The sequence below is a fragment of the Toxorhynchites rutilus genome, chromosome 3, assembly GCF_029784135.1.
Source record: "Toxorhynchites rutilus septentrionalis strain SRP chromosome 3, ASM2978413v1, whole genome shotgun sequence".
Lineage (NCBI taxonomy): Eukaryota > Metazoa > Arthropoda > Insecta > Diptera > Culicidae > Toxorhynchites > Toxorhynchites rutilus.
Window position 1 is genome coordinate 244332621 of NC_073746.1, and position 26978 is coordinate 244359598.

Sequence of the window (26978 nt, forward strand, 5' to 3'; positions counted from 1 at the left end):
GACTTATTGATACAGTGAGAGGCACCCTGTGTCAGGAGTATTGATGAATGAAAGATAAACGCAGTATGGTGAATGAGGTTATCAACAAATTCGATTTTACCATTTTTACGACGAAAATTGTATGCAAGAGGTCGTCAAGACTGGACGAGAGCGATGGACGGAATATGTAGTGGCCATTTCGCAAACATGACGTTCGCATTTGTTCCGGTAGATACAACAAAAACAGATGCCTAGCGAGTTAACTGAGCTTGACGAAAATTGTGATCAAATCTGGAGTTCTGTAGTCATGGACTAGATTCACTGGTGAAGTTGAGTTCAACATGATCTACATGTCACATAGGATGGTGTAAGATTGAAAATAAAAGCAGAAGATACGAGAATGAAAGATCGGAAGACGTTCTAATTGGCGCGTACAGAGGGTCGGCAAAATATCGAAAGAAGATCGATCAATCGTTGATTGAGGTACACTATTTTGCCCATGTCCACAATGGAGATCTTGTCAAAATCAGATGGAACACAACTATGGCATTTCTGACTATAACATTCACTATAACATGGAGTTAATGTACTGAAGAAACGTTCTACTGCGGACCAGAAGAACATGCAGAGCTAAGGTTAGATTGATATTTGTTCATTGAAATACAGATCGTGTACGGATATTCATGAGTCAATGTTCAAACGATTAGTTTTTGGGTACATTGAGAAATATCACTTGAAAATAGGGAATGACTCTATTTAGATGTGATGGACGGAATATGTATGGAGCATTCTGAAAAATCTGTAAGCTCTTGCTAGAAAGGGAACTTCGTACAATACAAACGAAGTTAGGATGAAGAAATTCAATGACAAGAATAAGAATAAAAAAAAATAAACATTCATTTTTAAGTCACTGCTCTTAGCTCATAAATTTTCATAAATTTTGTTATCATTATGTTTGTGTATTAACTGCCTTAACGATGTGTACAAAAGTTGAAATTCTGTTTCAAATCGAGCGGATTTTCACACAATACGAGTTAACAAACCCTATAACGGAAAATGAAAAATGATTCAAAACTAGAAAAGAACTTCAGCTAAATTACTGTTCTAAAAGTTTGAATATAACAAACTTGCTCAAACCCAAGGTAAGTGTCGATGAAGGTTCAATGAACTAATCTAACTCATATCAGTATAAAAAAACAAAGCTAACTTAGGATAACATAAAAAAATCCAGAATAATCATAAGAACGACATCATTACGCACAATCGCTAGTGAAAGAGACGCGTGTATTTTTTTTGCTAGGTGGGGGTGTGGTGGCGTCATCTGAAGTCGACAACGTTCTTTCCATTGCTAGAGTGTGAACAAACTTTCCGGAGAACACCCAGACACTCGCGCGGGCAAACAAAAACAACAACAACAAACAACCTACCGTCGGTCGATCGGTCTAAACCACTAGCGGAGGTAGCGCGCTTCTTCGAGCTTCCGTCGGTCAGCTCTCGTTCGGAGCTGCGACGCGTCAGCGGTGCCCCCGTATAGGCTACATTCGTGATGGAAGTGGCTCTGTTGAGAAATAATACGATGACATCAGTTTCCAGATGGTCCACATTATACCGAAGAGAGTTACCTTCGATGCGCCCATAGCGAGCTGCACATGCCACTGTCACTGGTGTCGATCATCCGCGGGGTGGACGAACCGAAGGCGAACTGGATCGAGCTGCGCTCGTTTCGTCGCTTCGTCTCCATGCGCTGGTCCCGCTCCTGGTTCTTCTGCAGTATGTACTGTCGCCGCTCGTTGTCCGCCTCCTGTATCGCGCGCCGCCGCTCCTCGACCTGTGAGCGCCGGTCGTTCTCGCGCCGCCTCAGGTCGTCCATCCGGCGGCGTCGTTCCTCCTCCTTCTGTTCGCGGAATTTCTGCGCCGCCAGGGCTTGTGCCTTCAGCTCCTCCAGCTTCCGTTGTCGTTCCTCATTCTGGCGTTCCTTGATCTGCTTTATTCGCTCTTCGCGTTCCTTTTGCAGTTCTTCTTGAAATGGGAGAAAAGAGAAAATTTACCATCAGTACTAGTACGAGTGCAATGACCAAGACGATTTTAGAGTTAAACAATCACTCAAAATATGTTAGAGATTTAGTTAACACGAAATACATAAACCTGGTAAAATGTTATAATAATTTTGTTGATGAAACGTTTGGCGATAAACGTGTTCAGGTTAGCTTAATAATATACACCCAAACTAGCGTTGGCAGAAAACATTTCATCTTCGGCAGAAAAAAAAAGCTTTTTCGTGTGCTAAAGGGTGAAATGAGCAAATAAAAGCATATGTTTCAGTTTTAAAATGTTTGTATGTATGGGATTGGATTCACACGACCACGCTATCCACATAGCCACTGATACTTTTGCATATATGCATCATAATTTGCAATGTGTCTCTTGTTTCGCTCGCACATATTGATCTTGTATTGCTATACCATATATATAATACAAATGCTATACCAGTATTTGAGAGTCATGACCTTTTCTGTTATTTTTAGGCTCATGTAAAAAATCGGGATGACAAAGCATGTGCTAAAAATTAATTTTAGGTGTAGTGAGTATTCGGGTGTGTACTTCTCAGGAGGTTAACCGAGTTCAAATGGGCAAAGCGAAGCAGGACGATACAATAACACACACCATAACTGAATCAATGACATAGCTGAGATCAGTAACGTCATTGAAACACACTTCAGCATTCATTCAAACCATTCAAACCATTTATTACAGCATCCATATCAAAGTGGTACCTGTGGTACCTCCAAACCATGTGTTTTAAAACGCTTCTTCTGGCATCGGAAATCGCCTTCCACGTACTTTATCCTTGATGTTCTGCATCAAAAAGAAGTCGTTGGGTGCCAAATCAGAACAGTGTGGTGGATGTCAGATTAAATTGATGTTTCACCGGTCAAATGGGTGGTTGTTTGAGCCGATGTGTCAGAGCTCGCAGTGTCATGGTGATGAATTATTCGACTTTTTGAGTTCTTTTTCCTTGTTTGACCGAAAAGGTCTGGTAAACTAACGGTTATGCACCATCATGACCAGTTTTTCTTTCGAAAAACAGACAACCAACCAACCAACCAACCAACAACCAACACCCAGGGATACCTAAATTCCGTGGTATGTAACATGTCGATCTAACATTATCAGTCAACACACAGCATCGATGTTTTTTGGCTAAGCAGCGGACGATCTTCGCAAAGCTCACCGGTAAGCAAACAACGACCATATTAAATCAGCGAAAAATAGTAGCTTAGCGTGGAGCTTCATTGCCAAAAGTAGATGCAACTTTATTGATGCAGTCTTTTGCTTATTTTGCTTATTTTATGTTGATTTGCTTATTTAATTACACAGAATTGCTCCCTTCAGCTCTCAAATCGCGGTACGATTTTGTTCGCAACTTCAAATCCAAAGTGGAACTCGATGAAACGATAAAAATATCGGTTCCATGATGTCTGGTGGAGAGCGCTTGTGTATTGCTACAACCGAATACGCAAACCTTCTTTTGCTCGAGCGCATTCATAAGCGAGCATTCCCTCATGACTATTCCGTGCGAAAGCAAAACAGAAACTAAATATGGATTGCCGAGTTGGCCTACGCTTGTATACAGTTTTGTTTAATTCGAAAGCCTGTTTTCAAAGCACTTTTTAAGCAATTGAAACAAGTTTTCGGGTCAATTATTAACAATCATATAACTCTTGGACATTTTGTCCTTCGAATAAAGTGATTATCATACCACTCCGTTCAACTAACAAAGAGTTATTGATGTTCAAAAAGAATAGCTGTCTCGCAACGAAGTGGATGAGTTTTTTTCCCAACCGTGAAGCAGTTACCACTCAATAAGTAAAAACAGATCAGAAATCGTAATAGCCATATCAGCAACAGGATAATAATAACCTCAGAAACATGATTTTCTTGTGACGACGTGAAATGAAGGACAACGCATGTATTTGTGTTTCGCTCCTGTTGTGGCATGTTTTTTTCTACCGTTTCATCAAGTAGTAAATTGTAAGTTTTTATCAGTACTGGTTTCCAAAGAAAATTCCGCTGTGGAATATTAAGGGTCCAGAGACACACTTTTTTCAGTGAAATTGTGCACCACCAAACCAGAGCTCTCGCTCTCGTGCTATCGATTCAACACGCACACATAGTTGTTTTTATGCTTTGCCAAATGAGGATTGAAATGGTTACAATTAAGCGGCTTCAATGTTATGTTCATAATAAATGTGGAATAATGGTGGAGGTGTAACAAACATATAATCGCCTGTGACCGTGTTTATGTCAACTGGAAAGAGACCGTCGTGATAGCTGTTATAGCCATAACACCAAGTAGAAGAATATAATTTTTTTTTAAAGAGCAAACAAATTTTTCGTTTTACAAAACTTACATGAAAACATGAAAAATTGTTGTAAGAAAAACTTTTTTCCGGTAACAGTTATCTTCTTTCGACCACTAGTTGGTTATTGTATTGGCTATTCATATTTTTTTTTGAGAATTTCGGAAAAAATAGTTTTTGAGAAAAAATAATTTCAATTTTGTAAATTTTTGAAAAAAAAATCACCGATCAATTTCTTACATATCATTCTTTAACTAAAATTTTGTAGGTATTATAGTTCTTGAGGTACAAATTTTTGTAAAAATTCAAGAAATTTTTTTCGGCTTTTTGCAAAAAGTAGATCAACTTGTTTTTGAATATTTCAAGTATGCAAAGTTGCTTGAATGACCAATGTCTTTACATTCACAATGTTTCACTGCAATCTGATATAGTGCTGCCAATGGCCAGACGAGTTGGCATGAAATTTGTCTATAATAAAAAATCAATCTCGCTCCAGTCGGCGAGCAAGTTAACAGTCTTTTCTGATGCTGATGTCACACACAGCGGTTTTGTGCGATACGAAATCTGAGAGCAGAATCTCTTCGGAAGATCGATAGTATATTGTGAATGGGGGATGCCGCACATCGCGATGCGATTTTGTTCGTAACTTCAAATCCGAGGAGGAGGCTCGATGAAATGATACACCGCGTCGGTTTTCATGCCGTCTGATGGAGGGCGCTTGTGTTTTGTTCGCATCACACGAACACATTTTGTTGTTTTTTTGCATTGTCGACGGCGCATTGAAATGGTTTCCATAGTGTTGTATTTTGTTTATTAGAAATTTGGAATAATGGTGGTGGTGAAACAAATACAGGAGGAGTTGTTAGAAAAAGGCACCTGTCGCGCAAAACGCCCACTGGATTTCTTGGAAACCAGTAAGAATATAAACTGTGGGGCAATCATTAAAGTTGATGACAATATCCTACTGCGAGAGTTTGCCAGGTTTGACGTACTTTAAATACTGAGAATAATCTTCTCTTTAAGTGATTTCCTATGTAATTTCCCACGTCGTTTCTGTTAGATTTTCATCAGATAAAGCCGATTTAGGAGTGAGAGCTGCAGTCAGATTAGATTAAATTAGAGATGAGTGAGCGCTCACGAGTCGCTCATTTGAGATGGTTCGTCAGAACGAGCGTACGATCCACGGTTCTTTAGAAATGAACCGCGGTTCAAAAAAACCCCTTTTCAAAAGAGTCTCGGCTCAAAAAAAAAGCCGCGATTCAAAAAAGAGCCGCTTTTCGGAAGTCTCGGCTTAAAAAAAGCCGCCGTCCAAAAAAGAGCCGCTTTTTGAAAGAGTTTCGGCTCAAAAAAAGCCGCGGTTAAAAAAAGAGACGCTCTTCGAAAGAGTCTCGGCTCAAAAAAAGCCGTTGTTCTAAAAAGAGCCGCTCTTTGAAAGAGTCTCGGCTCAAAAAGAGTCGCTTTTTGAAAGAATCTCGGCTAAAAAAAAGCCGCGGTTCAAAAGAGTCTCGGCTCAAAAAAGACCCGTGGTTCAAAAAAGAGCCGCTCAAATGAGCCGATTTGCCCTCCTCTAGGTTATTGGATGTTTCAGATGAAGAAAACGGTATGAAAGGATGCGTTTCTCTACTTATCTCGATATTTCCGCTTCAACTCAACTTCGCACTATATACCCCTTTTGCTATTGCGGTGAATCCTACTTTCAATTCGATGTGTGAGCATGTTCCCCTATAATCTTTTGTGAACGCAAGTAACCACTACTTTTTACGAAAGATTTGAATAAATTGAATAAAATTGGGAATTGAACAAAGTAAAATCGTAGTCCTACTTTTACAATGCGGTCGTTTCCTGGTTGTTTTTCCTCTCATAGAATTTACTAGATATATAAATCTAGAACCAGCTCTAACTGTCAATGTAATCCTCATAGTAACGCATTATTATCACCTCGAATGCTTGTCGAAACTTACGGTAAATATGCCCTTGGAAAGTCGCAGGGCTTTGAGTGGTTGAAACAAAATCTAAATTATGATTTTGACCCGTGATACGACGAGCTTGGAAAACGTAAAGTCCCATGTCAAATGCTGCTCGCCAGTTACAAAAGGTAGTAATTTATTCATCAGATGGCAAATTTCCCAAAATTGGCCCAAAAAATGATCTGTGCAAAGTTTCAACTCGATCGGACATTGGAAAAAAATTTTGGTCGAAAATCGACTTTTTGGGATAGCCTGAATGGTCAAAAAATCAAAGCTTTGAGTGCTTTGAGGCATCCCTAAATCATATCCGATTGAGCTTAAATTTTGCACAGGTCATTTTTTGGACCAATAAACAAAATGCACATAGACGGTTCTTTAAATTCGATAATTTTTTTCCATACCTTCATTGCCTCTCAGTCCCAAAAGGTCGATTTTCGGCCAAAAATTTTTTTTCGAGACACCAGATCTCGACGTTTCATGCATTTTTAAGTCATTTGGCATCGAAAAAAAAATCGATTTTCCAAATTTCCTTTACTTCCCTTTGGAAGACTTTCGAGGAACAAAAAATCAAAACTTTGAGCGCTTTGAGGCACCCCTAAATCATGTCCGATCGAGCTGAAACTTTGCACAGATAATTTTTTTGGGCCAATAAACAAAATGTACATGGTCGGTTTTTGAAATTCGATGATGAAATTTTTCCCATACATCCATTGCCACCCTCATGTACACCTAGTATTATTGAACAAATGACAAATGGAATCGTGTTCATTGGAGACCATGTTGAAGTTATTAAACAATACAATATAAATGGTAAAATAAAAACAAAAATACGTTACGTTCGATGCCCTCAATATTCTAGTCCTCAAAATACAAATAGACAATTCTCTAGCCAAAAACTGTCTTCGACAAAGTGGTTACATTTGATAGAGCGCCCATTTTTTTCTATCATTTAATATCATTAACTGGTTTAGCACTTTATTCTGAATTACAATAGGTTCACCATGAAACACCGTTTTTGTCTCTAACTTTTATATCCCAAATTCCACATGAAATCTGTCTAAGCACAATTTTAGAGCTTATCATTACAAACATTTTGCGATTCAGAGCATGTAATTTTGAGCCTATTCGAAGTTATCGATGTTTTTTCCCGAAAATACGCCCTTTTAATTTGTTTGACGTTATTTCTGGGGTAAACACAAAAATATTTACTGGCGGCTTTTTGAAGGGTATACGTGACTCTTCGGTGAAAGTTTTCTATTATTTTTGGTATTTGACTAAAATAAATTTGAATCCATGAGTTTTTGGGTGAAAATCAATAACTTTGCGAAGAGGTAGGCTATTGACAAGATCTGCATTCCAAAATGTTTGTTTTCATAAGCTCTAAAAATTGTTCGAAGACTGTTTTGATGTAGAATTTGGAATATAAAAGTTAGAGCAAAACACTGAAACACACAATTTTCATCATCATAGGACCAATTTAAATTACGACTGATTTTTTTAAAAGGGCGTGTTCAAAATCATTGATCTATCTTCCAAAAAGTCATAATACTAAATCATGATGTCTACTTAAAATATGATGTTTGACATAGTTGTTAGCAAGTTAATAAACTATTCAGGAAAAATATCATTCCAAATGCACTGTTGAAAAATTTTACTCAAGATTAGAATTTAACTCTATGCGGTAGGAATTAATTTCCCTTGAAAGAGATCCTCTTATCTTTCCACGCTAATAACACTTTGATTATGCCGAGTATCGTTACCTATTAGTCATGGAAATTCCGTATACGTTCGTGAAAAAGTTCTCTAGACAATAAAATTCTTGTGGAGGCGATCTGGCGTAGTGGTAACATCCATACCTCTCACGCAGAGATCACGAGTTCAATTCTCACTCCCGACATTCTTCCAAAAATGGAAGTAAAAGTGACGAACCAGCCGAAATGTGTTGAAAGTCACTATAATAGAGAAAAAAAAATAAAATAAAATAAAATTCATTCATGAAAAGTTGAAAACTTGTATATTTAGTATGATTCCTTGCTGTGGTGGCTGAGAACAGACAAACGACCACAAAGGGTGAATATTAAAAACTTTTTTATTCCAAAACATCCCCGCTTCGAAATTTTATTGTACATTTTTATTGGCAAATCCTTCCAATTTAACAAAGTTTGACGTATAGTGTGCCGTGGCAAACTCACCAGAATGAAGATAAGAATTTTTTAAAATTTATGAAATTTCAACACTTTGTGAAATCGTAGCCATTCAACTAAAGTAACATAAAAAAGATACCTAAGATTCCGATATTGTATAGAACCTGGATCGTTTGTAAACCGAGTCGTGTTGGACATTCGAGCAATATTATTTCATCCATGCATTCGTAATGTAATCGTAGTTAATGAAATTGTGCAAATAAATCATATAACTTGATTATTCAAGCGACACCAGTTGTATTTATATGCGTTTTCTTTCATGTGTTTGAATTAGTGGACTTTGTTCGGGCTGGGTCAAAACTACTTTTTGTTATATTTGTTTAAGTTATAGAAAGTTAGCTCTAGTTGCTACAAATTATAAATTGTTAATTTTTTCACTCATAATTGTAGAAAAAAAAACAACTAACTATGTGATAAGGATTATTTGAAGGTGAAATTTGTCTCTGCTGACATTGGTCGGAATAGCCTCACAAATAAACAGTTTTCAAAAACAAATGAACAGAAAACGGATTTCAATGAGACAGACAAATAGATGAAAAAGCTGACAGGTCAACCCATAAAATATTTCACGCATTTCCAAGCATGTTTGTTATTTCAATTCTATTCTTTGTTATTGTTTGGTTAGCATCGGAATCACGATCGAGACTCCGTTCGCTGGAGGGTTAGTTTGTCTGTTTTCCCCAACACCATTATCACGGAATCACACAGTTAGCAAGTTAGTACCATGAATCTTGGAGGATACACCACCGGGGAAAAAAACCCATATACCTTCGTTACTGAAGCCGTTACTATCCTCACCAACGCACGCGAACCAGTGCAGAGTATGGTTTACAGAATGGGGATGATGGTCTGTGAATTGAGTAAATATACGTAGTAAAAAGAGGAAGCCCGCTAGAGATGCAGAGATATGTGTTTTGTGATTTCTCTCGCTGATGATTTTTTTTGCTTCTGTCCAGTTTTATGTACACGTGAACAATGATACCCAAAATGTTAAAGGTTCCCAGCAAAAGTCGAGATAATGTTCGCAAATTGAAGATATTGGGTGGGCGAAAGAGCCTAGGTAATCGAGTTAATACCAACCTTTATTGGCGGACGCTGGTCTTGACTGTTTTTGTACGGATGCATCCCTGTTTCCAGCTGAAAATAGAGAGAGACGAAAGAAAACGATGAATATAAACCCTGACATGGTAGACAAACGAAGACAGAAAATCAGTCATTTGAGGTTGCATTCTCTGTTTGTTTTTTTTAACCCATGCAACAATCGTGGTGATTCAGACCCGTCGAGCATCATCATCAGCTGATATCGATTCGGTCTGTTTTTGACACTTTGTGATGTCTGGGAATTGCAAACGACATAAGAGGTTGACTGTGTGGGATTCTCCGAAATACAAAGTATTATTATGATGGCTAGGTTTAGCGATGATTCAATACTCCACTTCTATTCGCCAGTTATCTCCACTCGAGTCCAATGTTGAGCGAATGAAACCGGCACAACAGCCTCTTACTCCCACACTCGGAATAAGTTGTCTCGATTAAAGCGGTTTAACGTTGCTAAGAGTATGATTTACGAGATACGAGCTCAGATCGACGCATTGATTTGTAGACAAGGTGATTAATAATGGGAAGGGAAAATGTGAAGCACGGAGCCAATCACACAGACCGCAGTTCGAAATTCAGTAACCACACAGAGCTCGAGGCAACCGACATCGGTTGGGTCTGAAAAAATGAATAAATTAAAATGATATGAAAAGGAAAGGAATCGCTTGAAGTTGGTGAAAATTATTCCCCAAAACCGAAAACAATATGAATAAAGTATACAAATTAATTTATTCAATTTGTATCATCGCGAAACACACCCCACACGCACCCTCACACCTAGGCTCGTCAAAGTGATGCACCAATCAGTAGAAGAACGTTGGCGAATGGCGTCTGCGCGCAGCCCACACGAACGGATACTCCGCCTAAGGTAATGGCGGATACGAGCTCACATTGCGCCACGAAGCGCACTATCGGTGGACATTTCCCTCAATTGGCCAAGACACATACGATGATTTGACAGTCGCATCTTGATACATCTTTATTCGGCACTGGGTAGATTTCATCAGAGTTCTTTGTAAAATATAATTATGGCTATTACATAGTACGATGGCTAAGGAATCCAAAACTTGAAGGTCGAAAGATTCTATGATTAACGAGTGGCAACTAAAATTTTGGTTTTTTTCTAGGCTCCTATGCTCGTGCTTAGTTTTGTTCAAAATGCCGTCGAAACGAGAGACATTTCGCGAGTGCGTTGCACAGTTCTGCACAGAAATCTCGGCGGAAAGTATACGGTACCTACAACTTTTTAAAAGCGAAGATGTTGCAGTTTCGACTGTTTACCATATCCTAAGATCCCCAACAACTAGTCGCAAGAAAGGTAGTGGAAGACCAGCCAAAATTACGGACGCAGGAGTACTTCGGTCTCTTTCTTGTGGTTTCAACAACATGCATTCACGGAACCAACTGGATGCCGCAGAAAAGTTCAACTGTTCTCACCTGTACATCCTCAAAACATTGACATTGAAGTGTCGTAAAAGTGCCGAAAGAAGATAAGCCGGAAACCCCGGAAACCGGAAACGATCGATACTATTCCATGGATAGTTCTACTGCATCTCCGAACATAAAATATATGTTTAAACAGAGAGTGATGCTGTATATTGCCATTTCCGAGAGAGAGGTATTTCTAAGCCATGGTTCAAACCCTCTGATTTGGCTATCAATAAAGATGTGTACCAGAACGAATGTTTGAAGAAAATTGTGATACCTATAAAAAAAAACATCATGTATATGGACAATATGTGTTTTGGCCGCAATCGTTTCTGAATACCCATTCGACCCGACAACCCGACAAATCTGCCTCAGTGTCGCCCAATCGAAGGATTTTTTCGGGATTTTTAGCTTCTTGGTGTACAAAAATAACTGAATAGCCACGAATTATAAACAGTTGATAAAATAGAATAAAGAAATGCACTCACAAATTGACACGAAGACCGTACAACGCTCCTGTTCCGACATCAAACGGAAGCTTCGCCGAACAACTGATTACGGATCGTTTTTGAATATTCTTTATTGTTCTAACAATGGACAATGCATCTTTAATTTTAATAAATCAGATCTTCTTCAAGTATATTTGTTTTTTTTTGACAGCCTGAGAAAGAAATTCCAAAATTTTTGTTAGTTAAAAAAAGTAAAAAGTTGTTAAACAAGTATACGAAATAATAAAAAGTAAATTAATTTTGACAATGTTGCGTCGGGCGAGAGCTTGTACGAATTTAGGAGTGTTTTGGGCTTGTTGATGGCCGTCTCCGATCGATCATTAAATTTTCGCGAATTCTTGCATTGTTTCCAGGTTAAGAGTAGCGTCAAAGTGTAGCGCATTACAAACCGAATGTAGAAAAAATATTTTCCAGCGGCGAGCTCTATTCTTCGGTTGAAAACTAAGGTGAAATTTTATTCCGCTGCTTCCGTAAGTAAGTCTCCGCCACTTCTTCACCACAATCGATTCGGTTTGGATTTTCTGTTGTCGCTCTGCGAAGAGATAGTGAAAAACTGGAGATTCAATAAATTCAGTGTTTCAATGTCGCTCTAGACAACGAGCAATCAATAAAACATTTTAATGACTGAGCACAATGTGTGCATAACCCCAAACAACAGTAACGATTCGCCAGTAACCAATCGGCTGAGGGCGTCCAAAATGTTTTTTTTTTGGAGACCGAGGTTTCTAAATCGGCCTTTTTGAAGGCTAGAGGCGAATGAAATACAAAAGTTTAATGGCTTTATGGTTAAACTCTCTCTGTTTGTCTCTCTATATATCTCTTTCTTTCTATGTTCCTTACTCTGTCTCTTGCTTTCTCTCTCTTTCCCGAAAGATCATCCACGATTCGACAGTCATCTATCTAGCAATCGGTTGGCAACGGTGGCAAGGGCGTCCAAATGACCTTCCTCAAGGTCGAAAATTTAAGTCAAGTTTTCCCTGTTGGCCTTTTTTAAGGCGAATGAACTGAAAAAGATTAAAACCCCTTTGAAAATAGATAACATCATCATCACCAGCGCATCAAGTTTTCCCTGTTGGCCTTTTTCAAGGCGAATGAACTGAAAAAGATTAAAGCCCCTTTGAAAATAGATAACATCATCACCAGCGAATCAAGTTTTCCCTGTTGGCCTTTTTCAAGGCGAATGAACTGAAAAAGATTAAAGCCTCTTTGAAAATAGATAACATCATCATCACCAGCGAAACATCCGCGGAGAATGAACGTTTAAATGTAAGGCCTCGATAATACTATTCCAAGAGGAAGAAGAATGAAAAGGAGAAGGAAAAAAAGGAAGAAGGAAGTGCAGAGGAATTGAAAAATTGTATAGAAACTAAACAAAAACGCACCACCAACGTCAGCGCAAAAGCCATCATCCAGCAACACCATCGACAGAACCAAAGTTATAATCAAACAGCGACGCTAATGAGGTTCTTTTCAGAATCACCAAAATTTGCATAAAGAACCAATTTTTCGAATCCAATAATTAATTTTCCGGGTAGGTTATTTAACGTACAAGTCACATCATCATTTCAAATAAATCAAAATGACACAATACCAGGATCGTTAGAAAAGTCCCTGCAATGACAGAGGGATAGCACTTCTGACGCGTATCGAGGTTATGTTTAGGCAGTAGCTCCCTAGTAGGATCCCTCGTACTACTATTTGCTCCCCAATTTGAAGAGATGGCTGACGGGAATTTAAAAAACAAGGAGGTAATTGAAAATCAAATGGCTATATTGCAGATTTGAACAAATCCTATTATTCGTTTTGATCCTCATATATTAAACTCGACAGCCTTTAATGTAGTCCTACGTATCTCCGGTTATGTTCCGAAAAATACTAACCCGTATTTTTTTAAATCTTGAACTCTGTGTAGCTTGCAGAAATATCGATTTTTTAGCCTCATCTCGAAAGAGGTGCCAAGAGGTGCTTCTTTTTCTGTGACTTCATTATCGTGGACCAATTTAGTCCACTCCGGCTCATGTTCTTTGATTGTCCCTTGCAGAAGCTACACGTTTTTTTAAATGCGGTCTAGATTCTTCGGGAAGAAATATTTGTTCTTCTCTGTCGTATTTTCTCATTAGTAAATGAAAAATCAATAAGGGTGATCCTTTGTTCCGAAATTCAGTCTGAAAAGTGCTCTAAACAGAAGACCTGAAATCAATGTTTTCTGCTTATACAAATGGTCCAGGTGAACTGAAGTGTAATATCTGTCTCATATAGTGTAACATTCTTGAAGCATGGTTGTTCTTCTTCATTGTTTCAACAACTTTTTTCAATTTGCTGTTATTTGATTCGGCCAGTATAAATCTATCACCGATATCCAAGAATGGTTTTTGAGCCATTTTATTTAATTCATGGAATTCGGCAATCTAGAAATCCGTTTTCATTCATATTATAACAAAAAAGACTAGTGCTGCCAGGAAGATCAACGGGTCAGTCATTCGGCCGTTTCGTTGATATCTCACTCTACGACTCGACTATCTTATTTCATTCTTCCACATCACATTGACTTCAATGCATATAGAAGTGATTCACCCCAAAATGAATCCATTTCTCTCTTATGTATCACGTATGCATGTATCGATGTTTGAAGTCAATGTGATTTGACATATACTACAGATGAGCTAGATTGTTTTGTATCGTACATGGAAATTACTCACCCATATTAAATAGAGTATAGTGTTGTGTTCAGAAATACTGACAAATTTGTGAATATTGTTGATAGAAACCCGTTTTTCTGTGTGTGTTTTTTCACAAAATTGAACTCGGAGACAAAGTGAACTCAAATTTTGTGTAGATTTCCTCCCAAAGTGCACGCTGTTTTGTACGCTATTTACTGATACTAACGCGAGAACCTTTATAGCATACCTGATAACTGTCTAAGTTCGTTGGTTTGAGTTCACGGTAGGTAGACATTATACCGTCCATTAATGGTGTAACTACTTTTTTTTCATCAGAAATCAAGTTTTCGTTTCACTTTATATGGACGTGAAAATAAAAATTGTGTAAGCGGGTAAAGAGATTCGTGTCAGGTGGAAGTAGAAGTGTGGGTTGAAGTCAGTTGGATGAAGAGGTAGATTTGTATTCATTAGTCACGTCAATTGGAATAAACATTGACTAGAATAGTTCATCAGTTATCCTCGCTCTCAACGCTCGTCAATTCATCTTCTAGTCAAGTCAAATCACGTTGACGGCGAATGCCGAAGTAGTGCTAGTCGATGCGAAGCGACTGAGACGAGAGTCGATATTCATTCATCATATTCAAAGATTTCGGGCCCTGGCAGGTAGTACGTCATTCAATAATTTAAGCTGATCTACAAGCAATTTTTAATTTTATTATAACAAGATTTAGTGACCATTCTATCCTGGATTCCTCGAGTCGAGAAAGACGCACCACGCTAGATATGAGGTACAGACTAGGGGGGCGTTGTTGATTAAGGGTCAGCTGCATCCCAATAGGAAGTATCCCGTGTCGGGCACACGTACAGAGCATTGGAGACAGCAACATCCGAATTACGAAAACACTTGTAATACTAACCTCGAGCCAACCGCGAGTAATCGGTTACATATTACTAACATAGATAATAACAAAAATTGTCAAAGTATTGAACTCCCGGCCCCGTGAGGCTAACGCCATATGAGCCTTGATAAAAATATATATTTTGGAAAAAAAAACAAGCAATTTATTTTTTTATAGTTGAAAAGAAAAGCAATCACGAATAGTCTATTACCGGTTGTTTATAAAGATTTCCGTTACATTGAATACTTGATTTTCAAGTTCCAGCAGTTTGTCTTACGTGCTGGATCTGCATCGAAACAACTGTATCAACATCGCACGACCAAACAACAGGCTGAATGTCGTGATAACCTCGACCACATACGCAGAGATTGTTGCTGGTAAGATTGATATGAAATAACAGCGCGTCTAACGAACAGTAATTGGATATGAGTCGGAAGAAGTTGCGAATGAAGTCCCGACTGAAGTACAGACTTTTGAACCATGGTTTGAGGCTTACCTTGGGGATAATCGAGTTGAAGACAATTTGACGCCGATAAGAATTCTAATGAAATCTTAAAAATTAACGGATAAACGAATAAATGTTTGAAAGGTCACAAAATGATGTACCTGGTTGGAAGCAACCATAGTTTTAGGCATCGGGTTTCAGTTAAATCCAATCCAGTAGTACAAAAGGACACTATTCTTGTGAAAGATAATAAGAGCGCAATCCTCCAAAAATACTCCTCTCGATAGAAGGTCCAAGAGAAAGGAACCGTATGTTACCCTGCTCAAGTAATTTAACATCATGTTCACCGACGAAATCACAAAAACTCTCCAATTTTTCTACACGAATCGTGTAAATATGAAGATATTTATGAAGTTTTACAACGGAACTTTCAATATCGATTACATGTTGAAGACGGTTGTGTGAAATCTCTGCGAATAAAACAATTGAAATCCCAACTCATTCATCAGATGTGAAAAATTAGGGAATATAAGAATTTTCTGTATACTCAAAATAGGTACAAATTGATGAAAAGATGGGATGATCAAAATCGGTCGAAAAAACGGTACTGTCACATTAATAAAGGTACGTTTGGTCAGCCTAGTAATTGGTGCTATTTATAACACAACAATGTCAACAGTCCGGCTGTGCATGGCCCAACTGTGAAAATTCGAACAATAAGAATATTCTCACGTCGAAGAAAAGCGACACGTGTATCGATAGAATAGAAATACTCTTACGCCTAAATGGTTGCTGTGTGATAGATTAAAAAAGTGTATCGATAAGATAGAAATACTCTTACGCCATCAAATGGCTACTGTGCAATATACAACATGAGATGAAAACGTACACGAATAAATTCGGCTCTGTAAAAACAGATGAGATAAAAAAAATATGCTATGAAGACAATATCAGGAAAAACATGGGATAAGGTTATATTTCGGCAAATTTTTGTGGTAAACATTAGTTTAATCTTCTTTTTTTATATATTACCATCTTAAGAGATACGGATGTTCACCACTACGCCAGATCGACTCCATGAGCCAGATCAGTTAATTGGCAGTGATGGATGTCTCGTGAGGTCAGATTTATGCTCGTTGAAATGGCCATTTTGAACCAAAAAATATGTTGTTTTTTTTTGTTTGGTCCATTCAATTGTGAGTTAGAGAGTAAATGAAAGTAAAGAGAAAATTCGAAATATCGGTCAAAACTTTTCCAGTCTGGATTATCCCACCATGATTATATTAAGTATTTTACCGATGCGAACATGGGATAATATTAGTACCAATGTTTACAAACAAGTTAGTCAGAATGCGACTTAATGAGTATTTTGTGCTGATAGGGAGGTGTATTTAAAATGAAGTATGTGTTAGTAAGCAAAAACGTGAGAAATGAAATACAGAGGTGATGATTTTCTAGGATGATTTACAAGCTGTTTACATGAATGAATCTTTGTTCTTAAGCTATATATGGTGTTAAAAAGGAAGCTTATATATCTCCGACTAAAAAAATAACATACAACTGCGCACACCTCGGTATAAATCATTTCTTACCGACTTTGAACGACACGTGCCGGTCCTTCCTGATCGCAAGCAACTGCTGATCGATGGGGCTTAGATTTTCTCGCGACAACGATTTGACTAGAATTCCCCTCAATACGGCCAGGGTTGTGCTTGGAATTCGCTCCTCCGGCACACCCATACCTTCTTCAAGATACCAGATTTTAATTTCACTAGAATTCCACAGTCTTGGTATGTCAACAACAGTTGATTCTCATTTTCACTTGTACTCCGAACTATTTTAAATCTGCATATTCACACGCATCGCACCTCTGTCGACTATCACCGCCACTGCGCTTCTGCTTCGCGTTTCGTAGGTGCTAATTTCATGCCATGTGATCATGGCGTAGAGCCTTGCACCCCTCGGCTGGGTAGTTGTTATCAGCTAGTTTCCCGTGGTAAACTTCCCATACTAATAATAATCGACATTACATATTTGTCGATCTGCTGAAAATCAAACAAAACTTCGTTTCGTTTCAACTGATTCCATTTTCAACCACTACGGATGAAAAAAATGCTTCACTACTCGTTGTGTGGGAATATAATTTTTCTTCGAGACTTCGATTGCCCATAAATCACACCAAAACTCATCACAGCGTTTCTCTGGTGTTGTTGCCTTCCGATGATAACAATTCTTTTGTGGGAATTTCTAGATACGTTAATATGCCTAAATATTGTTTCACTTCACAATCACTAAATAGAAGTTGATTCTGAAACCGCTCAGCTCAGCGGAATCGAACTTACCGAAGAATATATCCATCATTTTCGATATCCAAAAATTAATCACCTTCACAAAAAATAATGGAATTAACAATCTCAAAACATTGACTTCGATAAAGTGTTCAATCTTCTCTCCACACTAACCCAACCGATGCGAGTGGGACGATGTGAGACTTGGTACTGCCACCAAAACCTCTGAGAGGAGACGTAGCGAAGTACCAGAAAGAAAAAAAAGCTCAATCATTAGAACGGCATTTGCTGCCTGCCTTTGCCCCTATAACGCTGCTTTGCCTTGTGGTGGTGGGTGTGTGCGATGATGATGATGATGCTTGTGATACCCAATGGATACCGGCGGCTCCGAACGCACATATCTCGCCTTATTCATGTGTGAAGATTTGTTCTGGAGGTAGAACCAATGAACAAACATGTGATATCAACGGCGAGAATTACGTCATTCTTGCAATTTTGCACTCCGGGTAGGCATATTCGTTTGGGAGAACTTGGGTCGACAAGAGGATGCTCTCGATTTGGATGAGCTGAGTGTAATCGAGTTAGGGATGCTCACACGCAAATGAATGTGCTACATATCATTGGTGGAAGTTTGTATTGAAAATAACGACGAAACTTTGAACCTGTAGAAATTAATCTGAATTTCAATGTCGTGAAACAATGTTTGATAAATTGATGAATAGAGCAGTTCAACGTAAAATCGTCCATCCGATGCTTCTGTCCTCAGTTCATTGTAACTTTTAACTTACTATACAATATTCCGTGTAAATAAATGATGAATGTTATTATTAACACAAGACTATTCTATTCAGATCTAAAAAATTTGAATTATTTTTCAAATGTCGAAAATTTAAATTGCTAAATTTGCCCTAGGAAACAAAGTATATTCCACAAGTGTAAGGTTATTTGGTCTTCAAATATCTTTTCAAATTGCGCATACATTTTTGCCTGAGTTATTATTGAAAAATGTAGTTGGAAAGCTATTGGTTGAATAGAAAAGCTGTTAAAGATCGAGTTCTGGGGAAATAATGAGATTTTGTGGAGAAAAAAATGGACTGGAGAAAATGTTTCTGTTCAATGACATTACATTTTAAAAAAACTCAACAACCACCCTTCTTCCTTCATAGAAACATTATATCATTGCCGAAATTATATTACACTTGCAGTATGAAGAAATTCTAAGAGATTGCTTTTTCAAATAATAACTTTTCCAGAATAACCGTATTCTATATTTAAAACTTCAAGCCGTTTTTTTTAAGTTTTCCATGGAACTGGATGAAAGTTATACGTTTAAAATATTTTTTGAACAATGGATTTCAACAGATCAATGTAATCTAGATGCCTTGATAACCTAGATGATTTTTGTGAACAGTTGGAACAAATTATTAAGATAAATAATTAATTTGTTTTTTTTCCCTGTTGGATGTGAACCACTGCGTCCATTATTTTGAACTTTTGTGGTATACACCTTTTTTATACTACACTTCAAGCTTATCTATTACTTATTGATGAAGGAGTAGACTGAAAGCTATAGCGAGATAGGTGCCAATCAGGAATAATCTGTTTGATAAAATTTATAATCCTGATCTGCGACGCAGACCAAATTTCCTTGGGCTCCAGAATAGCTTTATCAAGGTGTTGAGGTCTGAGTCTTGTTAGAGCTCCGCAGTTACAGAACAAATGATCCGAGATTTCGCTTTCGGCACCACAAAAGCGACATATATCATCTTGTGCTAAACCTATGTTTTTAAGATGGTATTTACTCGGACAGTTTCCTGTTACAAGACCAGTGAATGTGCTGAAGTCTTTCTTATTAAGGCTTAGCAGCTGTTGAGTAATTTTAATACTCGGCGTAATAAATTTTTTCACCTGTTAAAGTTTTGCAGCCATCCAATTGGCTGTCACTTCCCGGTCTTCCCATTTCTTCAGCTCACTTTTCAACACACAGTCAGAAAGTCCACAGAATAGTTCTGGACCGGTGAATGGTGAGTTTGAGCCGTTCCTGGTAAGTTCATCTGCTCGCTCGTTGCCTTCTATACCGCAATGGCCAGGAATCCAGTACAGTTGTACCGAACTTATCTAACTTAATTGCCGTGAAAGGGAAATGCATTCCCAGACAATTTTTGAAGAGCTTTAAGTGCTGCTTGACTGTCTGAGAATATGCAGATGTTAGCATGTCTATATTTCCTTTTGAGGCAGACATGTAAACATTCTATAATTGCAGCTATTCCTGCCTGAAAAACTGTTGGCCAGTTTCCCATAGCCACATAGACTTTTTGTTGCACAGAGAGAGACCCACAGAATTAATTTGTTACTATCGTGTCAAATCTCAAATTTCGGTGAATAAGCAAATTGGATAAAATAATCTCTTAACATTGCGATGGTGTCTTGGACACCAACCTATACCTAATTCAACCTAATTTTATAAAAAGTTGAATAGAGCGATTCCCTTGGCCGAGTGGTTAGCGTCATAACTAACATGCCGGGTGTTCGGGTTCGATTCCCGTTCTGGTCGGGGGAATTTTTCGTCAAAGAAATTTCCTCCGACTTGCACTGTGATCACGCGTATTCTAGAGCTTGCCACTCAGAATGCATTCAAGGCGTGTTATTTGGCATAGAAATCTCAACTAAGTACTAATAAAAATGACGCAAGTAATACTACGTTGAGACGGCGAAGTTCCTCTAGGAACGTTAGTGCCATTGAAGAAGAAGAAGAAGAAGAAGAATAGAGCGATGTCAAAGACACAAACGCATTGTTAACGTAGAGCTACGAAATTATGCCCTTCGATTCGCTGGGTTATCACTTCGGATGTTATTCAAGAATGAAACAAAATAACTCTTCAGTGCATTTTTTACGCAGTGTATTTCTCTCAGTCGAATAATATTAGTTGAGTACTGCACATTGCGAGTCCATGAATGCACATGAAGCCGAAGTCATCCGTTGAAGGGAGCGCGCATATCAAAATAGAATAAAAATATTTAGTACGCTACACACAGTTTTTTGATCGAAGCAGTACTGTGCGATGATTCAATCCTTCTGAATAATTCACATGCCAAAACGTGTGGTCTTTTTATTTGACAGCAAAAGGTTAGATTCACAGAAATATTCCTAATCGATTACCGTACACATCTCTGCTATCTACCAAAGAATGGCCTAGTTATAAGTGTTCGAAACGTTCAAAAATATCATCATAAGCTCACATTTTAGATTTTCATTTTACGCCTTCATGTTACACATATTACTATGTCAAAAACTAAAATTTCGTAGGGTTTAAAAACTTCGTTCAGAGACACGGTACCAATTTATATCATAATTTTGGATTAATTCCGTCGATGAAATAAATAAATATATATGCGATATAAATATAAATGCACATCGAATGACATAATTCATATAATTGATTGTTTAAATATGGAAAACCTGCGAATTTCCAATACACAAATTAACCAAGCATTTATTCTGACAGAATGTCATTTACTCTAGCCAGCGAACAGGCTTTGTTAATACCTAGAGCTTATTTCAAAGATTTCAAACTGGCTTTTACGAGAGAGAGTTGCGAGAGTTTTCGTCAAAGAAATTTCCTCCGACTTGCACAGTGGTTAAGCGTATTCTAAGGCTTGCCACTCAGAATGCATTTTGTAGGAAAATACGGTAATTCACCTCAAACATTCTTCATGAATCAATTGGCAGATAATGGAAAAAACCTCCCAATAAAGAGAAAGTATGAGTTTGTATAATATCTCAATATGAGTTAGTGCTATTCAATAAGAATAATTATTCCCCAAACATACCCGCTTCTTTCTATCCTCAGTCCTAATGGAAAATTTTCAGTTGTTATTTCGGAATCCATTAAATTGTTTACAGCTCGTACTGATAATTTTTATTTTGGTTCCGTGTAGAAACTTCAATAAAGAAACTGTATTCGAGCGTAAGACAGACGTTTAGGCATACTTTGTAATAAATGTACAAAATAAAAATAGATAATATCCCTGTTGAATGTCGCCGGCACTCACATGATTAGTGTTACAACACGGCAGATCTACGATTACTCCTGATTTCTATTGAGAGGACTTCATAGCGTCGTTTATAAACATTGGAATGGCGATAATTTATCGAACGTAGATAAACAAGAAGGTTGTAATTTGGCTCATTGATTCCTGTTTAGATAAAAAAAATGTCTCGGTAATGATCTAATTCAACTTGAAGGTCGTTTTTTATGTTTTTTGTCTGTTTTTGGGATACCTGATACAATGACGAACAATATTACTCATTCCACCTACGGAGATAAGCCGAACAACTATTTACCTGATACCTGTGGTGATGAGCCAACCAGAACCAAAACAAATCCATTCTACCTGAACATCCCCAACAACAGCGGGAGTGCAAAACGGTGCTCTGTGCGTCGTCGTGATAGTTTTCTCATTCTCATCTGAACCACTCCACTTCACGCTTCTCTCGAACAGACGAACAAAGGTGTCAAAAGAAAGCGAAAAAAGAGAACAGCCAGAACACTCTCGTTATCGTCAAGGTTAAGTGCTTCGGTGAGTGGTGCAGTCACCACGGCCAGCAGCAGAATGCATGTGCATTTTCTGGAGAATTATTGATGGCACTTTATTTTCAGAGGAAGACTCGTGCTCGTACCATATCCCGCATGCTAGGGATGGGTGAGTAGGCAGACGAGTAATATTTGGATCAGGGTAAACTTCGAGCATCGGAGAATTGTTATCAGAGAGAGCTGCTAGACTGATAAGGAGGTGAGCAAGGGTCGATAAAGGTTTACAAAACTTTCTCGCGTTGAGAGGGGTGATGTTAGATGATGTGAATCACAATTTAAACTGCTGGTTCGAGTGATGCCTGTCGATTCGACTGAAAAAATAATCTGCACATGACACTGACAGCAAGATAATCAATGGGAATGAAAAGATCAAAAAGGCGAAAAAGTTGTTGTGATTATGCAGTACGATGTAATGGACTGGATCAGCAGAATATAATTATGAGTAATCTTGAGCACCCATGTTGGTGCAAATGGAACAGTCATATAATTTAGCTGAGCCACTCGTAGCTCCGTTCAGATCATATCGGCGCTGAACGTATGAACGAGTTTCAAGCCTGCCCTGGTCGCATATGTTTTGTCATGTTTCTCTTTTTGGAGGGAATCCATTGATCATCTATGTCGAATTCAGAAACACAAATTTCTGCATTACCAGAGAATTAATCAAGCGAATGAAACCAAATTTGGCATGTGAAGATTTTAGGGTGCAATAAATGTTTCCATGGTGGTTAGACATTCTACCCCCCTCTCTGAGGGGGAGCTGCCATACAAATGAAAGGCAAATTTCGGCATAATTTGAAAACTAAACAAGCAAATGAAGCCAAATTTTCCATGCGAATGTTTTAGGGGACACGAAACTTTTGACGAGTTTTGATAGAAGTACTAGGATTTTTTTTTAGTAAAAGGTAGATTCAACGGGGTCGATTAGAAGATCGATCAATGAACAGTTCTGCGATTGGACTCATGAACTTGCGCTTAGTAAGAAAACGTGAATGTTTGAAGGTATTGATAACAAAAAACAAATTTGGGACGGGACGAAGTTTGCCGGGTCAGCTAGTTGAGGAATAAAAATAACGATATTGAAACGGAATATCGTAGATTTGCATGCAATAATAATTACAGGCTTATCAAATTTATGTCACACAAAGAAAAATATTTTCACAATAAAAATGGAAATAACACAATTCTGTTTACAGTGTATCCTGTACAAAACTAAATTGTAATATCTTTGTTTCAAAATATAAACACCACCAGAATATTTCATTGTCTGTGACTCAAAAAAGTATATGACAGCATTTGCTCACGGAAAGGTGCAGGCAGTGTTGCCACATGTACAGTTTTATCTGGAATGGAACAGATTTTTTCGTTATTTTTGGTACAAATTCTGTACGGTACAGAGTACAGATTTTCGTCAAAAAGTACAGATTGGTACAGATTTTTTCCATTTGTAGAATTTCTTACATCTGAACAAAGCAAAGTTAAGGTACATGAAGATTTTTACGCCGCAGTATCGCTTGGTGCTGCTGATCATAAAAGCATTAATGATTGATCAATTTCAGAAGGACAAAATTCCTTACAAGGATCGTCTGAAAGGATTCGCGTCGGACGGTGCGACGTATGGTTTGCCTCAAATTAACAGATTGAATAGTTTGTTTCAGGCTAAAACCCCTGAATTCACGATGCTACATGAAGAGCTGAAAAAATTTTATTTGATCATTCTCCTTAACATCTGCAAGGAATCTTACGTTGTTTCAATGTCCAATGCTATTAAATATGAAGATCAGTTGAAAAGCGGCAAAAATTTTAGGTGGGAATAGCAGCCGAAGAATTTATCAGAACAATGGAGAGCGAAAGGCAGATCATTTCAAAGGATATTTGTCGTAATTTTTTCGTAGAGCTAATCAATATCGTCCGTTTTCAACGTATTGGGTACAGATAATCCATTCGCGATTTCAAATCACAATCTCCCCCAACGGCATTTTCTAATGTTGATATCACGGACAACGGTTTTGCTAGTCACAAAGGAAGAATGGAAAAGAAGAATCAAGCCTCACTCTTGTGTGATTTTCCTGCCAGCCAGTATGTATAAAAATAGCCTTACACAGCGAAGCGAGCAGTCAATCTCTAACCGTGGAGTAGTTCACACCATCAACCAAAAAGAAGATCCAGCAGAAAAGCACAATAATTAAATCCAATATCAGCAGCAGCAGCATCAATTATTTTATTTTTCCTTTCACCACCTGAACGAAAAAAAAAGCAAGGTGTGTGTGTTTCTGCTTCGCTCATCCACGATTTTTTAATCATCCAACTCGTGGCCAGAAGGCAGCGACAACGAGGCTTCCCAAAAGACCTTTATCAAGACCGAAAATATAGATATAGCTTCTAAAATTGGCCTTTTTCAAAGCTAGAGGCGAGTGAACTGAGAAAGTTTGTTATAGTTTGTAAGTTATAATCGCCTGTGAACGAGTGTTTGTCAACTGTGCCAATTACCGCGATGGTAACACTGTACAATGCGTACATTAACATAAGGAAACAAATTGCAACTCATATGGCCAGGTTGTGTATTGTTCTCGCGGGGACAAGAATGAATCATCTTCCAACCATCTTTCACTACTTTCGACCACACAAACTATCGGCCCTTTTCAGGATCACCAAAACTTACTACTGAAGAGTTATTATTGAAATTTCGATGCATTCTAAAACTATATTCGAAATGATAAACAAACTAGCTGAAAACTAGCATGGGCTTCAAATGTTGCCATCAGCATGGTTGGAATACGGAGTTTCTTGTTGTGACCTTTTTCCAGCAATTTTCTAACCAGAAAAGGTAGTTTACGAGCTATATTTTAAAAATGTTTTTTTATTCCAACGCCTAGAGGAATAGAGGAATTGAGGAATTGAACATAAAAGCAAAAACTGAGCTAAAATTAAAACTAAACTAACGGGTTTTAAATAAAAAATGAGATTTTTTTCAATACCTTTCAGTAACTCAAACAAAGAACGTAAAATTTTCTTTCTCCAAGAGAATTGCTCTTTGGGCTACCTAGAAACAGTAGGCGTGTTTGATTTTGCTAGTTTGAATTTAGTCAAAGCAAAGATGGCGTCGAAACAGCACGTGCTCCGCGAACGCATTGTACGGTTCTACGAAACGCGTTTCCAGCAAGGAAAATAGTTCACGGTGGCACATTTTAAGGAAGAAAATGTACCTGTCAGTACGGTATATCGTATCCTGGGTTCCCTGAACGTAGAGCGGAAGGTCGGAAGTGGTCGTCCGGTGACGATAATGACGAAGCAGAGGAAGACATCGTTAAAGAAGCTGTTTGACAACAAGGACGCAACCAGCCTGCGTGACGCCGGTCGGAAATATGGCTGCTCCCACATATTGATCCATCGGACCCTCAAGATGGAAGGAATCGTCTGCAGGAAGAAGACGAGGTCGCCGGAGTACACGGAGAAGCAGATTGAGACGGTTAAATCACAGTGTCGGTGGATGACCAAAAAATACCGCACGGCGTCTTTCGTTCTGGACGACGAAAGCTATTTTCCGCTGTCCAAAAAGCATATTCCAGGAAATGATAATTACTACTCCAGCGACAAGTCATCCACACCGCCTGAAGTGAAATACAAGTTCAAGCACAAGTTTGAAAAAAAGATTATGTTGTACATCGCTATTTCCGACCGGGGCATTTCAAAGCCTTGGTTTAAGCCGAGCGGTCTGGCAATCAACCAACAAATCTATCGAGAAGAGTGCCTCGATAAAATCCTGCTGCCGTTCCTGAACGAGCATCACGCGGATGGGAAGTACGTCTTCTGGCCGGACAAGCCGTCTTCCCATTACGCCAAGAAGACGCTGGCGTATCTTGAGGAGAAAAATATACCGTTCGTGCCGAAAGATCGTAGCCCAACAAACTTGCCCCAGTGCCGCCCAATAGAGGATTTCTTTGGCTCACTCAGTGCCCTAGTGTATAAAAACAATTGGAGGGCCAAGGACACGAAGCAACTGACTACAAGAATCCGGAATTGTATCCGGAAAATGGACGTAAGTGCCGTACAACGTTCTTGTGAGAGCATCGCGACAAAGTTGCGTCGAACAGCAGACCACGGCCCTTACTCAAACATTCACTGACATTTTTTTTGAAGAAAATTCATTATGTTATTAATAAAAAGATACTGAAATCGATGAAAAAAAAATTTTTTTTTTATGTGTGATTGAAAAAATTCTCATTTTTTATTTAACACCCGTTAAGATATCAACACCTCTACCAAAGTCTGTTGAGACTTTTACGGCAAATTGAATATAACACTCTGGTACGATTTTTATCGAAATTAGGGAGAGCACATTATTCAACCTTAACGTTAGTCCATATGTTATTGATAATCCATTCAATGGCCTGTCACATATGAAAAAGCTACATATTGGCTGCTCAGTCTGCAACTACTGTTCAGCTAATTCGTTCCACACCAGTGAGACAAAGCAGTGATCAAATATCGATCAGCTACAAACCTTAAGTACCCAGTGATCCTTAAACAAAACCGAAATGTGAGAGC

General features: G+C 38.3%; 1 protein-coding gene across 38 annotated transcripts in view; it reads right to left on the reverse strand.

Moving 5' to 3' along the window:
• LOC129775886 (ensconsin) overlaps positions 1–26978 on the reverse strand; it is a 335888-nt gene that overhangs the window by 41546 nt on the left and 267364 nt on the right. For 18 of the 38 annotated variants that reach the window (XR_008743022.1, XM_055781086.1, XM_055781081.1 and 15 more), the window contains 4 exons: positions 9592–9648; positions 9280–9360; positions 1602–1998; positions 1407–1537 (listed from right to left, as the gene is read on the reverse strand). Coding sequence is in view for 37 of the 38 variants with exons in the window: in XM_055781086.1 (XP_055637061.1) it covers positions 1407–1537; positions 1602–1998; positions 9280–9360; positions 9592–9648 (666 nt within the window). In the remaining variant the exon portion in view is untranslated. Of the gene's footprint in view, positions 1–1406; positions 1538–1601; positions 1999–9279; positions 9361–9591; positions 9649–11525; positions 11581–17142; positions 17872–17892; positions 18108–26978 lie in introns of those variants that run through there. The other 20 variants (XM_055781094.1, XM_055781092.1, XM_055781072.1 and 17 more) reach the window with 16 other exon arrangements.